This window comes from Wolffia australiana, chromosome 4 (assembly GCF_029677425.1).
Source record: "Wolffia australiana isolate 7733 chromosome 4, ASM2967742v1".
NCBI lineage: Eukaryota > Viridiplantae > Streptophyta > Magnoliopsida > Alismatales > Araceae > Wolffia > Wolffia australiana.
The window spans coordinates 10,892,204-10,910,403 of NC_135838.1; the positions used below are offsets into that span (position 1 = coordinate 10,892,204).

The 18,200-nt window shown below is 44.6% G+C and overlaps 4 protein-coding genes across 7 annotated transcripts; 3 read left to right on the forward strand and 1 right to left on the reverse strand.

Moving 5' to 3' along the window:
* Nucleotides 1-675: 675 nt before the first annotated feature.
* Nucleotides 676-5,289, reverse strand: MGT9 (magnesium transporter 9). Of its 2 annotated transcripts, XR_013581148.1 has the most exons (13): nt 5,151-5,289; nt 4,726-5,045; nt 4,607-4,636; nt 3,731-3,875; nt 2,953-3,074; nt 2,450-2,524; nt 2,018-2,245; nt 1,910-1,954; nt 1,776-1,820; nt 1,660-1,689; nt 1,462-1,581; nt 904-1,079; nt 676-777 (listed from the first exon to the last, which is right to left on the reverse strand). XR_013581148.1 is itself a non-coding variant. In XM_078573727.1 (12 exons), exons 2-12 carry the CDS (start codon nt 4,945-4,947, stop codon nt 993-995), a joined length of 1,149 nt encoding a protein of 382 aa, XP_078429853.1. In that variant the 5' UTR covers nt 4,948-5,045; nt 5,151-5,289; the 3' UTR covers nt 676-992. The 2 variants fall into 2 exon arrangements, 1 of the variants encoding a protein (XP_078429853.1); XM_078573727.1 differs by having other exon boundaries at nt 676-1,079.
* Nucleotides 5,258-5,892, forward strand: LOC144701914 (photosystem II reaction center W protein, chloroplastic-like). The gene is made up of 2 exons (XM_078573728.1): nt 5,258-5,391; nt 5,464-5,892. The coding sequence occupies exons 1-2, from the start codon at nt 5,313-5,315 to the stop codon at nt 5,748-5,750; spliced, it is 366 nt and encodes a 121-aa protein (XP_078429854.1). The 5' UTR covers nt 5,258-5,312; the 3' UTR covers nt 5,751-5,892.
* Nucleotides 5,893-9,730: 3,838 nt separating this feature from the next.
* On the forward strand, nt 9,731-12,478 carry LOC144701915 (protein transport protein SEC23 G-like). 2 transcript variants are annotated; one of them, XM_078573730.1, is made up of 2 exons: nt 9,731-10,420; nt 10,488-12,478. In XM_078573730.1, exons 1-2 carry the CDS (start codon nt 9,842-9,844, stop codon nt 12,018-12,020), a joined length of 2,112 nt encoding a protein of 703 aa, XP_078429856.1. In that variant the 5' UTR covers nt 9,731-9,841; the 3' UTR covers nt 12,021-12,478. The 2 variants fall into 2 exon arrangements, with proteins under 2 accessions (XP_078429856.1, XP_078429857.1); XM_078573731.1 differs by having other exon boundaries at nt 9,939-10,420; nt 10,550-12,478.
* A 1,507-nt stretch (nt 12,479-13,985) lies between these two features.
* Nucleotides 13,986-17,497, forward strand: LOC144701916 (P-loop containing nucleoside triphosphate hydrolases superfamily protein). 2 transcript variants are annotated; one of them, XM_078573732.1, is made up of 13 exons: nt 13,986-14,144; nt 14,521-14,596; nt 15,188-15,321; nt 15,399-15,442; nt 15,851-15,928; nt 16,054-16,234; nt 16,355-16,385; nt 16,489-16,547; nt 16,753-16,826; nt 16,912-16,998; nt 17,071-17,132; nt 17,199-17,227; nt 17,306-17,497. In XM_078573732.1, the coding sequence occupies exons 2-13, from the start codon at nt 14,533-14,535 to the stop codon at nt 17,396-17,398; spliced, it is 936 nt and encodes a 311-aa protein (XP_078429858.1). In that variant the 5' UTR covers nt 13,986-14,144; nt 14,521-14,532; the 3' UTR covers nt 17,399-17,497. The 2 variants fall into 2 exon arrangements, with proteins under 2 accessions (XP_078429858.1, XP_078429859.1); XM_078573733.1 differs by lacking the exon at nt 13,986-14,144 and adding an exon at nt 14,168-14,429.
* Nucleotides 17,498-18,200: the final 703 nt, after the last annotated feature.

Consider the following 18,200-nt stretch of genomic DNA (forward strand, 5'->3'; position numbering starts at 1 on the left):
CAATCATTGAACACATTGGGCCCATGGCCAATCAGTTCATAATACTCATGATGCCCAAATTCACATTGTCTTCCACGTGTTGCAGCTCAAATGTGCAGTCAATCCAGGAGTACCACTTTGAACCACTTCCCTAGTCACTCACCAAATATTATGTATAGCATGTCATTGCAGATAAGACTACCATCTTCTTTCCTTCAACTTCCGTGTGTTGGGCACTCAAGTGTTGATAGGGTCTCGCCCTATTTTAAGCTTCTAGGGAATGTACCTCCTCCCTCCATACAAAATTTGTGAACTTATAGCTTTAAGACAAATTGGCCAACAAAGGGGGGTGTATTGATATGATCAAGTCTCGGGTCTATGAGCAAAAGAAACATTGACAAAAGAACGGCCCCTATATGGAGGCCCAGCCCATTATAGTGACTGCTTAAGCCCTTTCTTAGGAGAGGTTTGGGCAGGAATTGAAACATAAGTTACCCCTCCTGCCTCGCTCCTCTCCCATTTGGTTGCAACTCGTCTCTCGCGTGTTCGTAGGCTTGATACCACACACTTAACAAAAAGTTGACCAGTTCATCTGCAATCTTTTGCATCCCCTCGTCATTCACATCCTTCTCTTCCCATCAAAAACTTCTCACTCTCATCTCTCCTTGCACCCTCATTGTGGACATTGGAACAATCTTTGAATTTGAGATATTTCACTATTTCTGTTGTGGAATTACAATCTAGAAGGAAGTTCTCAGGTTACAATCACTGGCTCATCGACGCAACGCTTTCCATCTTCTGAAAATACGGTTCCACGAGTACATAGAACCAGAGTAACATGTTAAGAATCACTATTATGTAAGTCAGATCATCCATTATTAAAAATTTGTGGGAAATGCCCCCAAAAAGATAGGATTATAATACCCATATTTTCTTCTGTTCTCCAACAATGGCTGGAACCTTTGCAGCAGGCCGGTTGGAGAATCGTCGGATTATTGTTGGCAAAGACCAGATCAAGAACCCACGAGGCCCTTCTGACGAGCATAGGCCACGATAAATATAAATAGCAAGAGGCTCCCCAGCCCAGCAGAAATCACCACCTGCGGCAGAAATTACCATTGTGATAGGTGCCAGAGAGAGAAAAGATTAAAATAGAGGGAGACATGGATGGAGAAATTAATATATAGATAGATTTGGCGCCGGGTCAATGCATAGATTTGTACAGAGATGGAAATTATTATGAATGAAATATTGGGATGGAAGGGGGAAAAGAGGGGAGAGAGAGAGAGAGAGAGACTTAATAAAGTTGATAGACATAAATATACGAGTACATGGAGAGATGGATGTGTACAAGAGTGAATGCAGTGGCTGGATAGATGAATATAAAGTGAGGGAAAGTGAGAGAGCAAGAGAGAGAAAGGGACCGAAGGATAGATGGGTAAGTATAGTAGAAGAGAGAGAGAGAGAGAGGAAGATTCTCACCCATTTATATACGTATCCATGGTCATCATTCCATTTATACGGAATATTCATGCCAAATATCCCAGCAACAAGTGAGTAGAGGGAGGCAGAGACAGTCCCAGCGCTCAGGAACAGCTCCAACTGAGACACAGAGAGAGAAAGATTCAGACACATGGTAGAAGACCATTTGAGTAATAAATTTTTTTGAAAAATCTTCACCTGAATCAACTGGTTTCGATGATTGTCCAGCTGCAAACAACCACACAGTTCCAATCTTTAGAGAGAGAAACAGAGCCAAGAGAGAAGGATATATGGAAAGATTAGGTAAGGCATGCCTGGATGTTAATGTAATCCTCCGTGTCATCGATGTATTCCCGGAGCTGCAATAGGAATGCATTCACAGGAAACCGTTGAAAAAAAAGGGAAGAATATGCCAAGAGTAGTAATTTTTAGAAAATCGTTCGAGTACCGTGCTGAGTTTGTTCAGCGTGCCATCAATCTGCATGAAATAAGCCTGCAAACACGAGAGATAAGTCAATGGATTGACTGGGATGAGAAACCAAAGCTTAGATGTGACCTCCAGAAGCATCTCGAGCTCTTCGACATCATTTTCGTTGCCGTGGATGGTGGCAGCACTCGCTCTGCTTGCTCTGGAGATCTTTGAAGCAATCGTCGGTGGTGAAGACACCCAATTGGGTATTCCAAACCCACTTGTCGGAGAGGTTGCTCCGATCAGTTTCCTTGTTAAGTATAGATCTGCCATGTCATCGTCATCATCCAACAGCTGTTCAAGCTCATCTCGAATCTGTCTCAACAGGTAAAATTTAAATTTTTTTAGTCCAGCCCTCTTAGCCCTGAAAATTTCAAGGGGAGAACAATAGGCATCCTTGCAACATTTCGTCTGATGTGAAATTTGAGACTTAACGAAAAAGAAAAAGGTCTAGCAGTCTAATAATGAAAGAACGAGGGTTTCCCAGCAAAATTTCAGAGTTGAGAGGTAAGTACTAACCTTTTGAACTCGAGCGGTCAGGCGGGTCATGGCACTCTTCAGTTTACGAACACGATCTAGGTTGCGGCTGCTCACCTAAAAAGTTTGCAAGACAATTAAATTAGGTGATATCAAAATAAAACGGAGATTTTGGATGGAAAAACAAAATGAATCAAAAACTGATGAAAATAAATCCATCTACAGCTCAAATATAATGCAGAAAGAAACGATGACCCCCAAACCTACGGAGATATTTCTACTTTCATAGATGCGAGGACAGAATAAGTAAATAATCCAATATCATAACTTCTAATAGATTATCCAGAAATGCAAGCAAATGTCACTTTAGATGAAGAAACAAGAAATCTTTACCGAGAAAAATCTAAATTCAGACGGTCTTCAGGGAAAAACTTCTTAATGTTTTGTAGTGATCATGAAATTACATTTTCAAGGCTATGAAATTAAATTCAGACGGTCAGACGAGTATAAAACTAGTTTTTAAATAAATTCAAACTTGGTCGTACTTTGGAGGTCAGCTCGTCCAAAGCAGGGTAGGCAGCATTCTCCAGCTCTGTAGTCCGCGCATCAAGGTAACTACAGATTCCCTCCAGAGCAACTTCCAACGCCCGAAATTCTAGAGGAGACTCTGTAAATAAAATAAAGTCAGGGGCTTGAAGAAAAGGAAACCAAACAGGACAAGATTAAGTTTGGGTTCAAAATCTACATCTGAGGCAAAAATAAAAGATAAGAATAAGGTTTAGTGAAGACATTATCAGTTGAACCAAATGAAATGTCCATATACAGTAGTAAAAATGAAAGGGAAGCCTAACAAAATAAGTTTAAAGTACTCATATCAACAAATAATTTCCGGATACGCCACAAGGATTAATTAATTATAAATCCCAGAAAAAGGATGAGCTTAAAAACTGCGAGAAGAGGGAGTACAGATAAACTTGACCTAGCAAAAGGATAAAAAAAATCAACGCCAGGAAAAATCAATGGTAAGAATGAGATACACTCGCGGGTGGGGGTGTATAAAATTTGTACTGGTACAGATGGATAAGGTTAACGATTTTATTGACATAAATTAAACGGTGCCAGCGGCAAGTCAAATCACAGAGGGAAACATTTATGATAGGGAAAAAATAAACAATACGTTATTTTGTAAAGAAATATTACTAATATTTACTAATTTTAGAAAAAAACCTTAAGCCAGCACATTCCCACAATAGAAAGGAGTATCCAAATAAAAACGTAAAGTTCAGTAAAGATCATTCAAACAGCAACTCTGCAAAAACATACCATCTTCTTCTGGAGCTTCCACATCATCCGGCCCGTTCAAACCTTCCCTCCCACCCTGCTGAGCAATGCTCGAGGCGGGCAATCTTCGCCGAAGTTCTTCAACAATAGGGATGACATTCTCTTCCATCGGATTCCGAAGTAATACCTACGACGAAACACTTTGACAACATGATAAATGCACTAATAACATCACAATTTAAAAATTTTGTGTGCGTGCTTCAATAAGTATCATATTATATACAGAGTAAATTGAACATTCATGCAACCCATTGAACATCAGATCAGGTGTCATCATTCTTCAAAACCCAGAAAGAGGAAGAAAAAACGAAGCGAAATTTGTACCTCTTCGACAGTAATTATGGCCTTGATGTGCTAGTCATGAACATGCAATAACAGTTGGATAACATGATAAATGCACTAATAATATCACATTTCAAAGATTGTGTATGCTCTCCAATAAACATTTCAAAGATTGTGCTGAAAGTAAACATTCATTTTTTTGAACAAAGATAGGAGAGATCACACAAAATGTGATCACACATAAATTAAACATTCATGAAATCAATTGAACATGAGATCAGGCGTCATCATTCGTCAAAACACAGAAAGAAGAAGAAAAAACGAGGCAAAATGAGTACCTCCTCGGCAGTAATTATGGCCTTGATGTGCTGATCGAGAACATGCAGCAACAGTTTGATAACATGATAAACGCATTAATAGTATAACATTTTTAAGATTTTGTGTGCGTGCTCCGATAAACATAATGTCATTAACAGCATAAATTAAACATTCATGCAATCCACTGAACATCAGATGAGGTGTGATCATTCGTCAAAACCCAGAAAGAAGAAGAAAAAACGAGGCAAAAATGAGTACCTCCTCGGCAGTAATTACGGCCTTGATGTGCTGATCAAGAACATGCAACAACAATTCGTAAGAAATTTGATAAACCCAAGCGAGAGAAACACGAAAAACGAGAGGGCAAGTTCATCTACCTCGAGATTGAGAACGATGGCGCCTTCACGACCGAGAATGGTAGAAGGGTAGGAGAGCAGAGGATCAAGGATCCGAAGATCTCGAGCGTGGATCTGAACTCGATGCATGATCGCGTACTTATCAACGTCCAGGATCGTCTCTCTTCCCGTTCCATCCATCAGAATCCAACTCCTCACCGATACCTTCTTCTTCGCTCCCTCCGCCGGCACCGCCGCCGGCATCTCGCTTCTCCGATCAGCAGCTCACATCTCTCTTCTCCAACGCTCGCAGAGTTCTTCCCGTCGCCAGCACCTTGATCGACTCTCGAAGCCTTCTTCACCTTCCAAGAATCCATGTCGCTCTCTTCATCGTGCGATTAACGCAGAAAAAACCTACAGATTGTCTTGGTAGAAGGTAAAAATCGAGGGTTTTTCCGAGGAATTACCTGCAATATGGATAGGATCTCGCCACGTGGTGAGATTTGGTTGGTCGAGATTCGATCAGGCGCACTCCCCCGCCCCCAAATACTCCCCGGCCGCTGCTCCAGCCCGAATTCTCCGAATTTCTTCCCTCTTTCTCTGTCGATCTTCTTCAGAGACGCGAAGCCATGGCTGCCGTCGCCGGATCCGTCACCTTCTTGCGAACATCCGCGATCCATGGATCTTCGCCGAAGGCTGTAGTTCGAGGTTTGCGGATCTCGACTCCATCGACAAACGATTATCGATCGGCTTCTGATGAACTTGAATTTGAATTTCTAGGTCTGCCGGCGATTTCGCGCGCCAGAGGAGGCAGGATGAGGTGCTCGGCGGCGCCGCCGAGGGATTTCGGCGCGATTTTGCTGGCCACGGCGGCGACGGCGACGGCAGGGCCGGCCTTGGCGCTGGTTGACGAGCGATTGTCGACGGAAGGAACGGGGCTGAGTTTGGGGATCAGCAACAACCTCCTCGGATGGATCTTGCTCGGCGTCTTCGGCTTGATCTGGTCTCTCTACTTCGTCTACACCTCCTCTCTCGACGAGGACGAGGATTCCGGCCTCTCCCTCTGATCCGATCTTCCCCGTTCTTCCTCGTTCTTCCTCGTTCTTCGCCGATCTTGCTCGATCTCCTCTCCGCCTTGTTCAAATCAGTTTGTGATCCAGATGAAAATGAATAATCCTGTTTGTGAAAATGAAGTTTATGATATTGTCACCCCTGCTTTTGAAAAACCTGTGATCGTCCCCGTCCCTGTTGCTCGTCAGTTACATTACTTTCTTCAGTATACATTCGGTCTCACTCCACCGCGCTCGGGTTAGTCTAGGTGAGAGATTATATCTCGAAAACTACGACTCGAGAGAATTTCCATGTACGCGTCGAGCTTGTCTGTTACTTGCCAGTGTCAACGGAATTATTCTGTTTGACGGCGGACTAGCCGGCGTCGCTCTGACAAGGGTCAAAAGGTCACCGTCAGCGTCCCAGTCGTCCACCCCGGAGCTTGGCGAATCCTCACGTGTCAGAGCCTGCGCATGCGTCTGCCTAAGATTCATTGCATCACGTAGTTACATTCACGTTAGGGAATTACCCATCGGACGACGTTCTCGATCATGTCCGCATCACCTGTCATCGTCCTCATCCCCGTCCCGTCCAGCCTTTGCAGTTTAGCAGTGGGCCCGCCTTGATCTTACATCAAATTTAACGGGAGGGTCGGACACGCGGCTGGTGCAACGGAAACCCAAGCAGATTGCGGACCTTGGCCTCGCAGTTTTGGTGACACCATCAATTTCTTCATGCAAAACTGGGTTCGAAGCCATCGCTAATCCCTATGCGATGTGAAATATTAAATCAGCTTTGACGGGAGGCGTTACATCAGATTTGGCAGAAGGCATGATGCTTCATCCCACAATGAGGGGCCTCGAGTATCGGCGTGGTTGACACATAACTGAGGTAGGAGTGGGCGTAAGGCCACTCAAACAAAAAAACTAAACAGATTAGGGATGTCACAGTTTTGGCCACTCCATCGTCTTCGTCCTTGAAGGCTTCGTTAGAAACCCTAGCTAATCCCTCTCGGATGTGAGGCATTACATTAGATTTAACAGAAACCATGATGTTTCATGATGTCGAACATCGTCTAGGACGTCGTCCGGTCGGCACTGAGTATGATGGCTCGGTACCGATAACAGATGGTGGTATTGAACATCGACAGTGTCGTCGTCCGACGGGTAAAACCCTAACGGGTTGATGTAATTATGATGCGCAAAAATGAACCTCCTACGTGTCGTACGTGCAGTCTCTGACTCAAGGGAGGCCTCGAGCTCTGAGCTTGGACCGGGTTGCTGAGTGACTGCGACTGTGGCCTCTCGAACCTCGTCGGAGCAACGAAGACGTCTGGGGCCGAACGGAATCAATCCGTAGGGCTCGCACGTAATGGATGGACTCGTCCGTACTGATAAGACGCTCACTGTGTCGTAGTTTTCTCTCAATTACCTCTCTCACCTACCTAGCCCGGGCGCGGTGGAGTCGAGACGAAATTATACTGCAAAGGATAATTAAACGAGTGGCGGGAGAGGACAGTGCAGAATCGTCGACAATTGCGGCGGTCGGAGCGGGTGTGATGGAGAGGTGTTGGAGAGCGAACAGCAGCTCGGCTGGCGTAATGTCACAGGAGTGGTAACAGAGGTCGGAGGGAGGAAGGATAGAAACCGAAGGGCAGCGGCAGGGCAGCTTGAGCGTCCGGCCAGGTATTTCTTGCGCGTCCAGAGGAGGAGGAGTGCAGCAAGACCAGGTGGCGGGAGAGAGCGGCAACACGTAGCACTGGGGTTTCGACGCGAACATCTAATGATACGGGAATTCACCACGTCTCGGACGGGCACTAGACCAAGTAGGTGGAGTGCACGTATGGACATCCTTGATCGCATGATCCGCGCGCGCGACTAAGCCAGCAGCAGTTGGATGAATAGGGTCGAACACCAGGGTGGCACACCGAAGAGCAACGAAACTGAGTTCAATTGCTGGTGTCCGGCACGCTACCAGCGCAATAGTCTTCGGTGTCGTCAAAGGGGACCATGTGTTTGCTGGCTCCGCATGCAGGATCGATTTAGACAGATACACGATCATCCTGAGTGGCTGGCAAAGTACGACTACTAGGTGAGAGTCCCGGCAATCTGCAGAAGCAACCAGGAGTCATTAGCCACTCGTCAAGGATGCAAGGCGTCTAGGTGAGCCAAACGTTCAGGGGCCCCCCTTGGGAAGAGACAATGCTCTCCCCTCTTCTTCTGCACTGTTTCTTCTGATTCTCTCTTCAGCTTGCTCTCCTTCCTCCCTCTCGTCTCCCTTCTTTCGATCGAGAGATGAGACCAAGAATTCCAACAGCGACAATACAACTTAGAAAATCCTGGTCGAAGGGGGCAAGGGCGCCCCCCTCTTCCCTTATAAAGATGGAAGAGGTCAATGGGCCCCCCCTAGTGGGTCAACAAAAAAAAGAAATATGGTCCATTAGGGGCCCTTATAGAATGGGCCCCAATTACACATAGAAGGGGTGAATTAAAAAACATAAAAGAAAAGGACAAAGGGGGAATGTGGGAGGGGAAGTCCAAATTGCTAAGGACCCCTTCTCACGCGTTGACAAAAATGCACGATGAAGACGAGACGTGTCGCTGTGCGACGAAAACAGAACGACGAGACGGGAAAAACACAAAACACGACAAAGAAACGATGAGAATGAAGATACGATATTCGCGCATCATCCCCCGACTGTCGATGACGGTGGCGGACGGCGTGGACGACGTCGTCGACGATCCTTGATGGCGTACACCATCACTTCAGCCCACAACAAGGTGCCTCGTGTCTCGATTAGGGAACGGCACGTCTGGGACGTGACGCCCCGGACGTGAGGGGACGGATGACGATCTGTGAGGACAGCGACGTGACGAACTTGTTGTGCCGTCTTGTCACACGTCCAAGGATTTCAGAAAAATCTGTCACGTTCACATCATCATCATGGTTTGCGCCGTCCCCGTCACGTCCCTATCATCGAACGGCGTCACCGTCACATGTGATGGATAAAAACAACCATGCGGAGGAGAGAGAAATGGAGGGGCATATCTCCAATTATCTTTGGATGGGATCCTTTTGCGCGCGCAAATTAATGAAAGGACTTTTCGGCAAAATGTCAAGAAATCGAGTTCGCAACACCATATGGCGAAATCTCCGCCGTTGAAAAGCTTAAATATCGGCTGTCCCCTCACACCACTAGTCTGAGGCCCTTCGTCACTGTCGCATCACCGTCTAGTTCGTCATCTGTAATCGTCATCTTCACAAGCCCCTAATTTCATCTCAGTCGCATCCTCCATCACGTTGCCGTCACCGTGACGTGTGACATGACGGACGATGGCTGTCGTTCCCTAGTCTCGGCGTAGTAGACACATAAGTGAGGTTGGAGTAGGCAGAAGGCTGCTGCTCCAGCAGAAAACGAAATTGATTGGGGGCATCATAGTTTTGGTAACTCCATCGTCTTCGTCCTTGAAGGCTTTGTTAGAAACCCTATCTAATCCCTATCAGATGTGAGGCATTACATCAGATTTGACGGAAGATACCATGCTTCATCCCATAGTGAGGAGCCTCATCTCTGAGGTGCAGCTGAGCGCACTGCAACAAAAACCCAAACAGATTAGGAGCCTCCCAGTTTTGGCAACGCCATTACTCGAAGGCGAATATCTAACCAATAGAAGGGGCCTATTCAATGACCGGTTTGACCGGATCGAACCGGTACCGTAGGTCCTCCATTTTAGGGTGTACCGGTTTGTAAAACAGGTTTAGGTCCAAGGGTCAAACCAGCCCAGAACCGGATGTATATTATTTAATATCTATTAATATTCTTTACAAAATTATAAAAATATCAAATCCAACTTGATTGAGAGGTTAGTATATTTAATATTACTATGAACTTAAATTTTCCACTTTGACTTTAACATTGACTAGTGACCGGGACGGAAACGGGGATTGTCAAACCGTAATTACATCAGATTTGACGGGAGATACCACACTGCGACAAAAACCCAAACAGATTGAGGGCATCAGTAAATCACAGAGCCCATCGTCTTCTTCCTCGGGAAGGCCTGGTTAGAAACCCTAGCCATGGAAGAACCGATTACGTGAGGAGGCGATGGACTTCGCGGAGCTGGAGAGCATCGAAGGCCTGCGATGGTCGTGGAACACTTGGCCGTCGTCCATGGCGGATCTCGTCGTCCCCCTCGCCGTGATCTTCACCCCGCTCGCCCCTCTCCCCGACGTTCCTCTCCTCCCCTACGCCCCTCTCCGCTGCTCTTCCTGCCGCGCCATCATCAACCCCTACGCGCGCGTCGATTACCGCTCCAAGCTCTGGATCTGCCCCCTCTGCCATGGCGGCAACACCTTCCCCCTCTCCTACGCCGGCGTCGGCGAGCACAGCCTCCCCGCCGAGCTCTTCCCCACCCACAGCACCGTCGAGTACAATATCTCCTCCGGACTTAGTTTTTCCCCGATGTCTTCCCCGGCTTTCGTGTTCGTCGTCGACGCCTGCTCCCCCGCGGAAGAGATGGCCGCGATCAAAGCCCAGATCCTCCGCGCCCTCGCCCAGCTCCCCGATTCCTGCTTCGTGGGCCTCGTCTCCTTCGATTCCATGGTCGCCGTCCACGATCTCTCCTTCTCCCACTGCTCCCGCCTCGTTCTCCTCTCCGGCGACCGCGATATCCCCTCCGACAAGGTAATCCCAAAACCCCATCTCAAATTCAATCTCAAATTCAATCTCAGATCGAACGTTCTTAGCTCAGATCAAGCGGTTGCTCGGCGTTTCCTCGCCGTATCTCCGCCGGATCTCTGATGCTGAATTCAGCATCACCACCGCGGTGGAGGAGATGTGCTGTTCTTCCTCCGTCGGCGTCGTCGGCCGCCGCCCAGCTCGCGCCACCGGCACCGCCATCGCCGTCGCCGTCGCCCTCCTCGAAGCCTGCTCCACCGTCCACGGCGGCCGGGTCATGGTCTTCGTCTCCGGCCCGGCGACAATTGGCCCGGGGAAGGTCGCCGAGCCGGAATTCGAATGCCCCATCCGCACCCACCGCGACCTCGTCTCCGGCGAAGCACCGCTCTTCGCCGGGGCACGGCGGTTCTACGCGACGGCGGCGGCGAGGCTGGCGGCGAAGTCCGCCGCCCTCGACCTCTTCGCCTGCTCTCTGGACCAGGTCGGCGCGGCGGAGATGGCCCCCGCCGTCGACGCCTCCGGCGGCTTCATGGTCCTGGCCGAGTCCTTCTCGTCGGAGCAGTTCCGAAGCTCCTCGCGGCGCATCTTCCTGCGCCGCGAGGACGAGGACGACTGCCAGCAGCTCTGCATGGATGCCACGCTTGACGTCGCCGCCAGCGAGGAGATCAAAGTCTCCTCCGTGCTGGGCCCATGCGGAAGCTCCGGCGCCTCGTGGAAGCTCTCCAGCCTGGGGGAGAGGACCAGCGTGGCGTTCTTCTTCCAGGTGGTCGGCGGCGGCGGCGGCAATTGCCCGGTGTTCTTCCTCCAATTCCGGACCAGGTACACCCGCCTGCTCGGCGGGGTGCGGCTGAGGGTCACTACGGTGGCGCGGAGGTGGGCTCCGCCGGATTCCGGGGAGGTGGCGGCGGGGTTTGATCAAGAGGCGGCGGCGGCGGTGGTGGCGCGGTTGGCGGCGCGACGGGCCGAGGAGGCTCGGCCGGGGGACGTGGCCCGGTGGCTGGACGAGCTTCTGGTCCGGTTCACCGCCCAATTCGGGGACTTCATCCCGGAGGACCCGGATTCGTTCCGGCTGAAGCCGGGCTTCTCCCTGTTCCCGCAGTTCATGTTCCATCTCCGGCGATCGCCGTTGCTGGAGGTGTTCAACAGCAGCCCCGACGAGACGGCCTTCTTTAGAGTGATGCTGAACAGGGAGCGGGTGGTGGAGGCGCTGGTGATGGTGCAGCCGACTCTGGTGCAGTACTCCATGGACGGGCCGCCGATTCCGGTGTTGCTGGACGTGGGCTCGGTGGCGACTGATGTGGTGCTGCTGCTTGATTCCTTCTTCTTCGTGGTGGTGCACCGGGGTGCTGAGGTGGCGCGCCACGGGCCGCTGGCTGCGGTGGCGGAGGCGGATGCCGTGGCGCTGGCGGCGGAGAGGGTGCCTGCGCCGAGGCTGGTGGTGTGTGATCAATACAGCAGCCAGGCGAGGTTCCTGCTGGCCAGGCTCAACCCTTCGGCGACATACAAGTCTGCGCCTGGAGACGGCTCCGGGAGTGTTCTTCTTACCGATGACATCAGCCTCCAGGTATTCCTCGAGCATCTCCAGGAACTCGCCGTCCGAAGTTGATCATGGTGATGGTGGTGGTGGTGATGGTGCTAATTTTATCCCTTTCAAATGGATCAGTGAGTCTTGAGGGGAAAATAATTTATTGGTCAATTTTAGGGGGGAGGATCATGGTGATCGTAGCTCTTGATTGATGATCATCCTGATGTCAATCTGTGGGCTTATTTCATTCATTTTTATGGGATGAGAAACTCTAGGGAAAAATGTCAGTCGTTTGTGGTGGTCATGATGATGACGTTGATCATGGTGATGATGATCGAGCTGTGGGCTAACTCTATTTTAAGGGAGAAGAAATTCAAGGGAAAAAGATCTTTGGAGGATCGTATTTTTGTTCTAGAAACTTTGGGTTAGAGTGAGAGGATTATTGTACATATCTGTCAATTTAGTCCGTCGTGATGATCATCATTGGTATGATCATGGTGATGGTGATGATAATCAAGCCATGGGGACTACTTTTTTTTGCTTTAAGCTATTCCGAGGGAAATTCTGAAGGAAAAAATGTAAGAAGATTATATCTAAAACTTTGATTTAAGGGGAGAGGATTGTTATACATATCATAGTTTCTTTGCTACAGAAATTGTGATTTAAGGGAGGAGGATTGTTGTACATAGCAGTCATTTTAAGCGGTGGTGATGATCATTGATCTATTTTGGCGGATCATTTGTGTGAAAAGTTGTTGACAATAATGGAAATGGTGATGACATTGCAGAGAAAATTTCAATTATGTTTTACGAACTTTATATAAGGAGAGAGTTGTTGTAAATATCAGTAAGTTTAGATGGTCATGCCGATTGTAAATAGAGAGGCAGGATCTACTGTTTGAATCAGAATTTATGGGAAAATATTTATGCCTTTCATTACATTATTGGTGTGTGTTTGTTTTGAACATGTCTTCTAGTTGTGGCGCAAACAGAAGGCCACATCTGTTAGGTCGCCCATAAAAAGTGGTCATGCGCTTCGAATAATTCAATACATCATGAAAGTTTTTTTTTCATCATCGCAATTCATAATGAAATTACTAATATCTATTCCATAATTTTTCAAAAAAATTATGGAAAAATACTCCTCCGCCAGCACTGTCTACTAATTATCTTAAATTATGAGGTAAACCCATACTAACAGTTTTCAATAAGTATTATCCCACAATAAAAAATGGTTCAAGGAAGCTTCTAAAACATTAATCCATAACCTTTTTGCGCTTAGTTGTAGGTAACTAGTGCATACCATCATCATCCAGTTATCTAATTGTTATCTTCCTAATTCTCCTAGATGAACTTATATTTATTCATGATAGCTAAAATCAAAATTTATTATCTATTTTATGTGGTACAAGGAGTTTTTTGAAAAATAAATATTCAGATACTAGATTATTATACTTCATATTTTTCAAAGTTCTTGCTAATTGTAATGCATACAAATATTTTAGGGATTGACTTTTTTTTCCAGCACTTCATCGAGAAGATTATTGAGGAACATGTATGAGATTTCTAGAATAAATTTCCACCATTCCTTCTATGAAAAAAGATGAAATAATTCAATGAGAAATGAAATTTACTTAATTATTTATAGTTTTGGATATATATAAAAAATGTTTAATCAATACAACGAAAAGGGGAAAAATAGTATTTACATTTCATATAGTAAAAAATAAGAAATGTATATCAGCGGCCTCCCATAATTAATGCAGTAATTATGAATGAGCATCCGCCGTAGATTATGCATACGATTATTTATAAAAATAGAATGGTTTATGTTTACCTTTACACATAAATATATTTCTCCAAATGTCAACCAAGTTACTAATGTCCAGAAACTTATTTAAACGTCATTTGAATTTACAATGAGATACGATAACAATGTGAAGAAATAAACTCTGATCCATAGCTAAAAATGAGATCAGTTTCTATATTTAATGAGGAATTTATATAAATGGAATAAATAGTGACACCCATACATTAAATAATTTAGCATACTCAGTGTAATTGTTTTGGCCAACTAATACTGCCAATTTATCTTCAAAAAAGCGAATGTAAATTTCTACAGTTCATGGGATAAATCTACTGCCCAATTTTCTGTTCTTGGGAAGTTGTCGATTTCCGGTGCTCCAAATCCAACCATCTCGAAGCGGTGATTTACGCCGACTTTCCCTCCTGTCAATTTTTCATGTTTCTCGTTAATCTGAAATCATGATCTAGGAATTTTTTCAGTTTTATTCGAAATCATGATCTAGGAATTTTATCAGTTTAATCTGAAATCACGATCTATGAATTTCATGTTAAATCATGTTTCCCCGTGTTAGAAGCTGTTCTCGCCTTCCTTTTTTGATTCTCCTCCGCTTTGGTTTGCGGCTGCCATAACTGCAGTTCGGATCATAGATCGTGGCCCCGATCCTAGGGTTTAAAATATTATCGAGTAATGTCTACTAATCGAATTTCGTTTTGGGGCTTGAAATAGAAGATCTTCGACGCTATTGCTATTTCTTTGAATCTTTCCACTGTGGCAGCAATCGAGGGGCATGGAAGTAACGTCGGTCCTGCGGGTAGCGATGGGCGCCGTCGGCGATAGGTGTTCATTGTCTGGTTTGTGATCTAAACTAATTTTAATTTTGTTCTAACTTTGTTCGTCCTAAAAACCAGTGGCGATTTCTCCGCCTTTCTATCTCTCGCGGTTGGATCAATCGTTTGTTATTATTATTTTTGAAGAAAAAGAGGAAGATCACCCGAAATCAGTGATCAAACCAAGATCATTTGTCATAATCTAAAAAAAGAGAAAAATAACGAAAATAGATGCTTTCAGGATTGCCAAGATCTTAGACACACGAAATCAAGAGAACTACACAAAGTTCTGGGAGCTCATTTGTAGATGAATGATATGCCAATCGAGAGATATATGTAAAATGAAGTTACTCCGTTCTAACCTTGTTCGTACATATAACCCAATCTAGAGATGATCGACCAATTTAGAGATATGACTCTGTTCTAACCTTGTTCTTCCCGTCGTTCCGCTCGACAAGTGTCTGGAGTTTTGTGTTGAGAGGTCGGATCGATCTCCTCAGCACAAGATGCATATGCTTAATCGATGACCGTTCTTCCGGATCGAATTGAATTACAATCGTCTTTACTGATTTTCTTTCTTGGGATTTATTTTTACGTCTGCTTCTATCATTTCAGATGTTTCTTTTCCCAAGATTCGCCTGTGCCACAGTTCCTGCAGAACTAATCTTCGCCTAGCTTCATCCGGATGGATGAATACGAGATTAGTCTTTCAGAATATATCTCTAGGACTTAGAGGCGTCGCCCCAAAGGTAGTTATTACTGTTTCCTGTTCTTTCTTTGTTCTTCGACATGAAGCTGTGATTTCTGATGTTTTTTTTATTATCAGGCTTCTTCACCTGTTAAAGCCGAGGTGCAAGTTCTTGAGGAAGGGTGATGAGGCCGTTAAAATTTTCCCTTAGTATTTGATTTCTCTGTTTTTTCTTTTTTTTTTCTCTAATTTTTGCGTAGATTGAAATATCTCATCTTCAATTGTACAAACTTTTCCTTTTCCATGTATTGGTCTACGAGGCCTTAAACTTCCCCTTAATCCTGAATTTATCTTCTCTCTCTCTCTCTCTAATTTTCTTTATTTTTTCCTTAGCTTCAATGTTTTAGCAGAAGAAAACTCTTGTTTCAATCCGCTGAATAATTTTTTTATTTATTGGTTGACGAAATCGAAAACTTTCCCCTTAAGCTCTGATGTCTGTATTCTTCTCTCTAATTTTTCATAAGCTTCAGTATTTTTACAGAAAAATCTAATTTTGAATCAGTTGAAACTTTTCTTTTTTCTATTTATAGATCGATGGGAAAGGTATACGACGCTCTAGCTGCTCACCTTTTTGACAGCATCACACAGCTGACTGACCCTAATGCCAAGTATCCCCTTTCTTATTTTTCAACCTTATTTCGATTATTTAGTCTACACAGATTTAATTTAAAGAATAATTAAGCAAACCCATTATTTATCTTGGCTCTCTTTTTCTGTTTACCATTTTTGGCAGATACTTGGTTGGTCTAGCTGGGCCTCCCGGCGCTGGCAAGAGCACGGTGGCATCTGAAGTAATTAATCGTCTGAACAAACTTTGGGCCCAAAGATTTCCCAATATGGAAATTGATGATATTGCTGCAATAATTCCAATGGATGGTTTCCATTTATACCGTTCGCAGCTTGACGCTATGGAGGTGAGTTTGCTTTCCATTAATAGTTAAAACATGATCCTTTTTTCCCTCTTTCTTTCTGTTTTTTTCTCTCTGGCTCCAATTAACCTTTTTCTCTTATAATTATCTCCATTAATTTTCCAGGATCCAAAGGAAGCGCATGCCAGGAGAGGAGGTGCGGTTTAGATGTTGGGTTAATTAACTAATGCAGTAATCTTTAAAGAATGTTCTTGGGCCAAAAGAGAAAGTTATTGCTAATAATGCAATTCCTGGCCCAGCTCCGTGGACATTTGACCCGGCCCTTCTCTTGAAATGTCTCCAGAATCTGAGAAAGCAGGTTTCCTGACTTCTTTCATGCATTTTCATTTTTATTCTTCACTTTTTTTCAAAGAATGTCTCGATTTCTCTAGGATAGAGTTAGAATTTAAATGTAAAAATAGAGTTAGAATTTAATATTAATTCAATACCATTGTCTTGAGGTTTCTTTGCCAATATTCTTGTTGATTTCTGCATTGATATAAATCCATCGTTTGTCATGCCAGGGCTCGGTGTATGCACCATCCTTTGACCACGGCGTCGGAGATCCTGTGGAAGAAGATATTTTTGTGGGTCATCAGTAAGTGATGCCAAATCAAAAAAAATCTCGTAATATCTCCCGATTAATCTGCTGGGTAATTCATGAAACTCTTTTCTGAATTCAGCCACAAGGTAGTGATTATTGAGGGCAATTATCTGTTCCTAGAGGACGGAGCTTGGAGGGAGATATCATCCATGTTCGATGAAAAATGGTAGATTTCGAGTGCCACTCTAGAGAGATTGAATTTGAGATGATTTTTTAAACGTATTCAGTTGACTTTCAGGTTTATTGACATTGACTTGGACCTGTCGATGAGCCGGGTTGTCAAAAGGCATATGTCCACGGGTATTGCTCTTAAAAAAACATATTTCTTTTAAAGTGCATCATTTTTAAAATTTTGTCCTTCATCAGGGAAATCGCCAGAAGTTGCCAGGAGGCGGGTAATTTTCAGAAGCATTAAACTTGGAGATATTTTTCCGTTATTTTCTGCTTATTGTTGAATTATTTATTTGACTTAGGTGGATTATAATGACCGGCCGAACGCAGAACTCATCATGGAGTCAAAGAAGAACGCTGATCTGGTAATTAAGTCTGTCGACTGGGATGGTTGACCTTATCATGTGTTTCCTCAGAGTGCATTATTTATTGTTTCCTTCCGGTTGTGGGTTCATGTTATTATTGATGGAATAAATCAATCGTCTTTTCACCAAGGAGGAGTTTGAGAAAGGTTTATACATTATAACTCCCAGGTATTTTAAGGTCAAAAATTTATTTAAGAAAGCTGGATTTTCCCTCCAGTTTGATAATATATACCAGAAAAGGATTAGTTGTCCATGGAAGAGAGAAGAATTTTGTTTTCCCGGTAGTTAGAATTGCTAAATTGGATTAACAGTACCATATAACTACTTATGAGTCATATTAAATGGGCAATAAAATGATGCTAACATGTTTGCTCTTGCTTCTTTTTCTTGAAGAATTTTGATGAGACGATCCTGTCTTGCAAACTGTACTTCATTGTTCGCAGGAAACAAACAATGAACTGAAGTGCACTAATCCAAAATGCAAGAAAGATTTTTTTACTGCTGTTCTGGGAATAAAGAAATATAGTTTTTGAGAGAAATGTGTTTTCTTTTTCTGCAATATTTAATACTATACAGCCTGTCCTGTAGATTCCAAAGTTTGCAGGGAAAAAATAATGAATTAAACTAAAAATAGAGTAACAGATATGCATAGCTTTAATTTGCTCCTGAACTAATAATGAATAAAAAGAACCTTTGGGAGAAATGTGCTGCATAAAATGGAGCATACACTGATGAATATTGGCATTGAAACAGACAAAATGGAGACCTATATCACATGGAAAAGACAATGATCATTGACATTAGGAAAACTATCAATTGTAATGTCATGGAT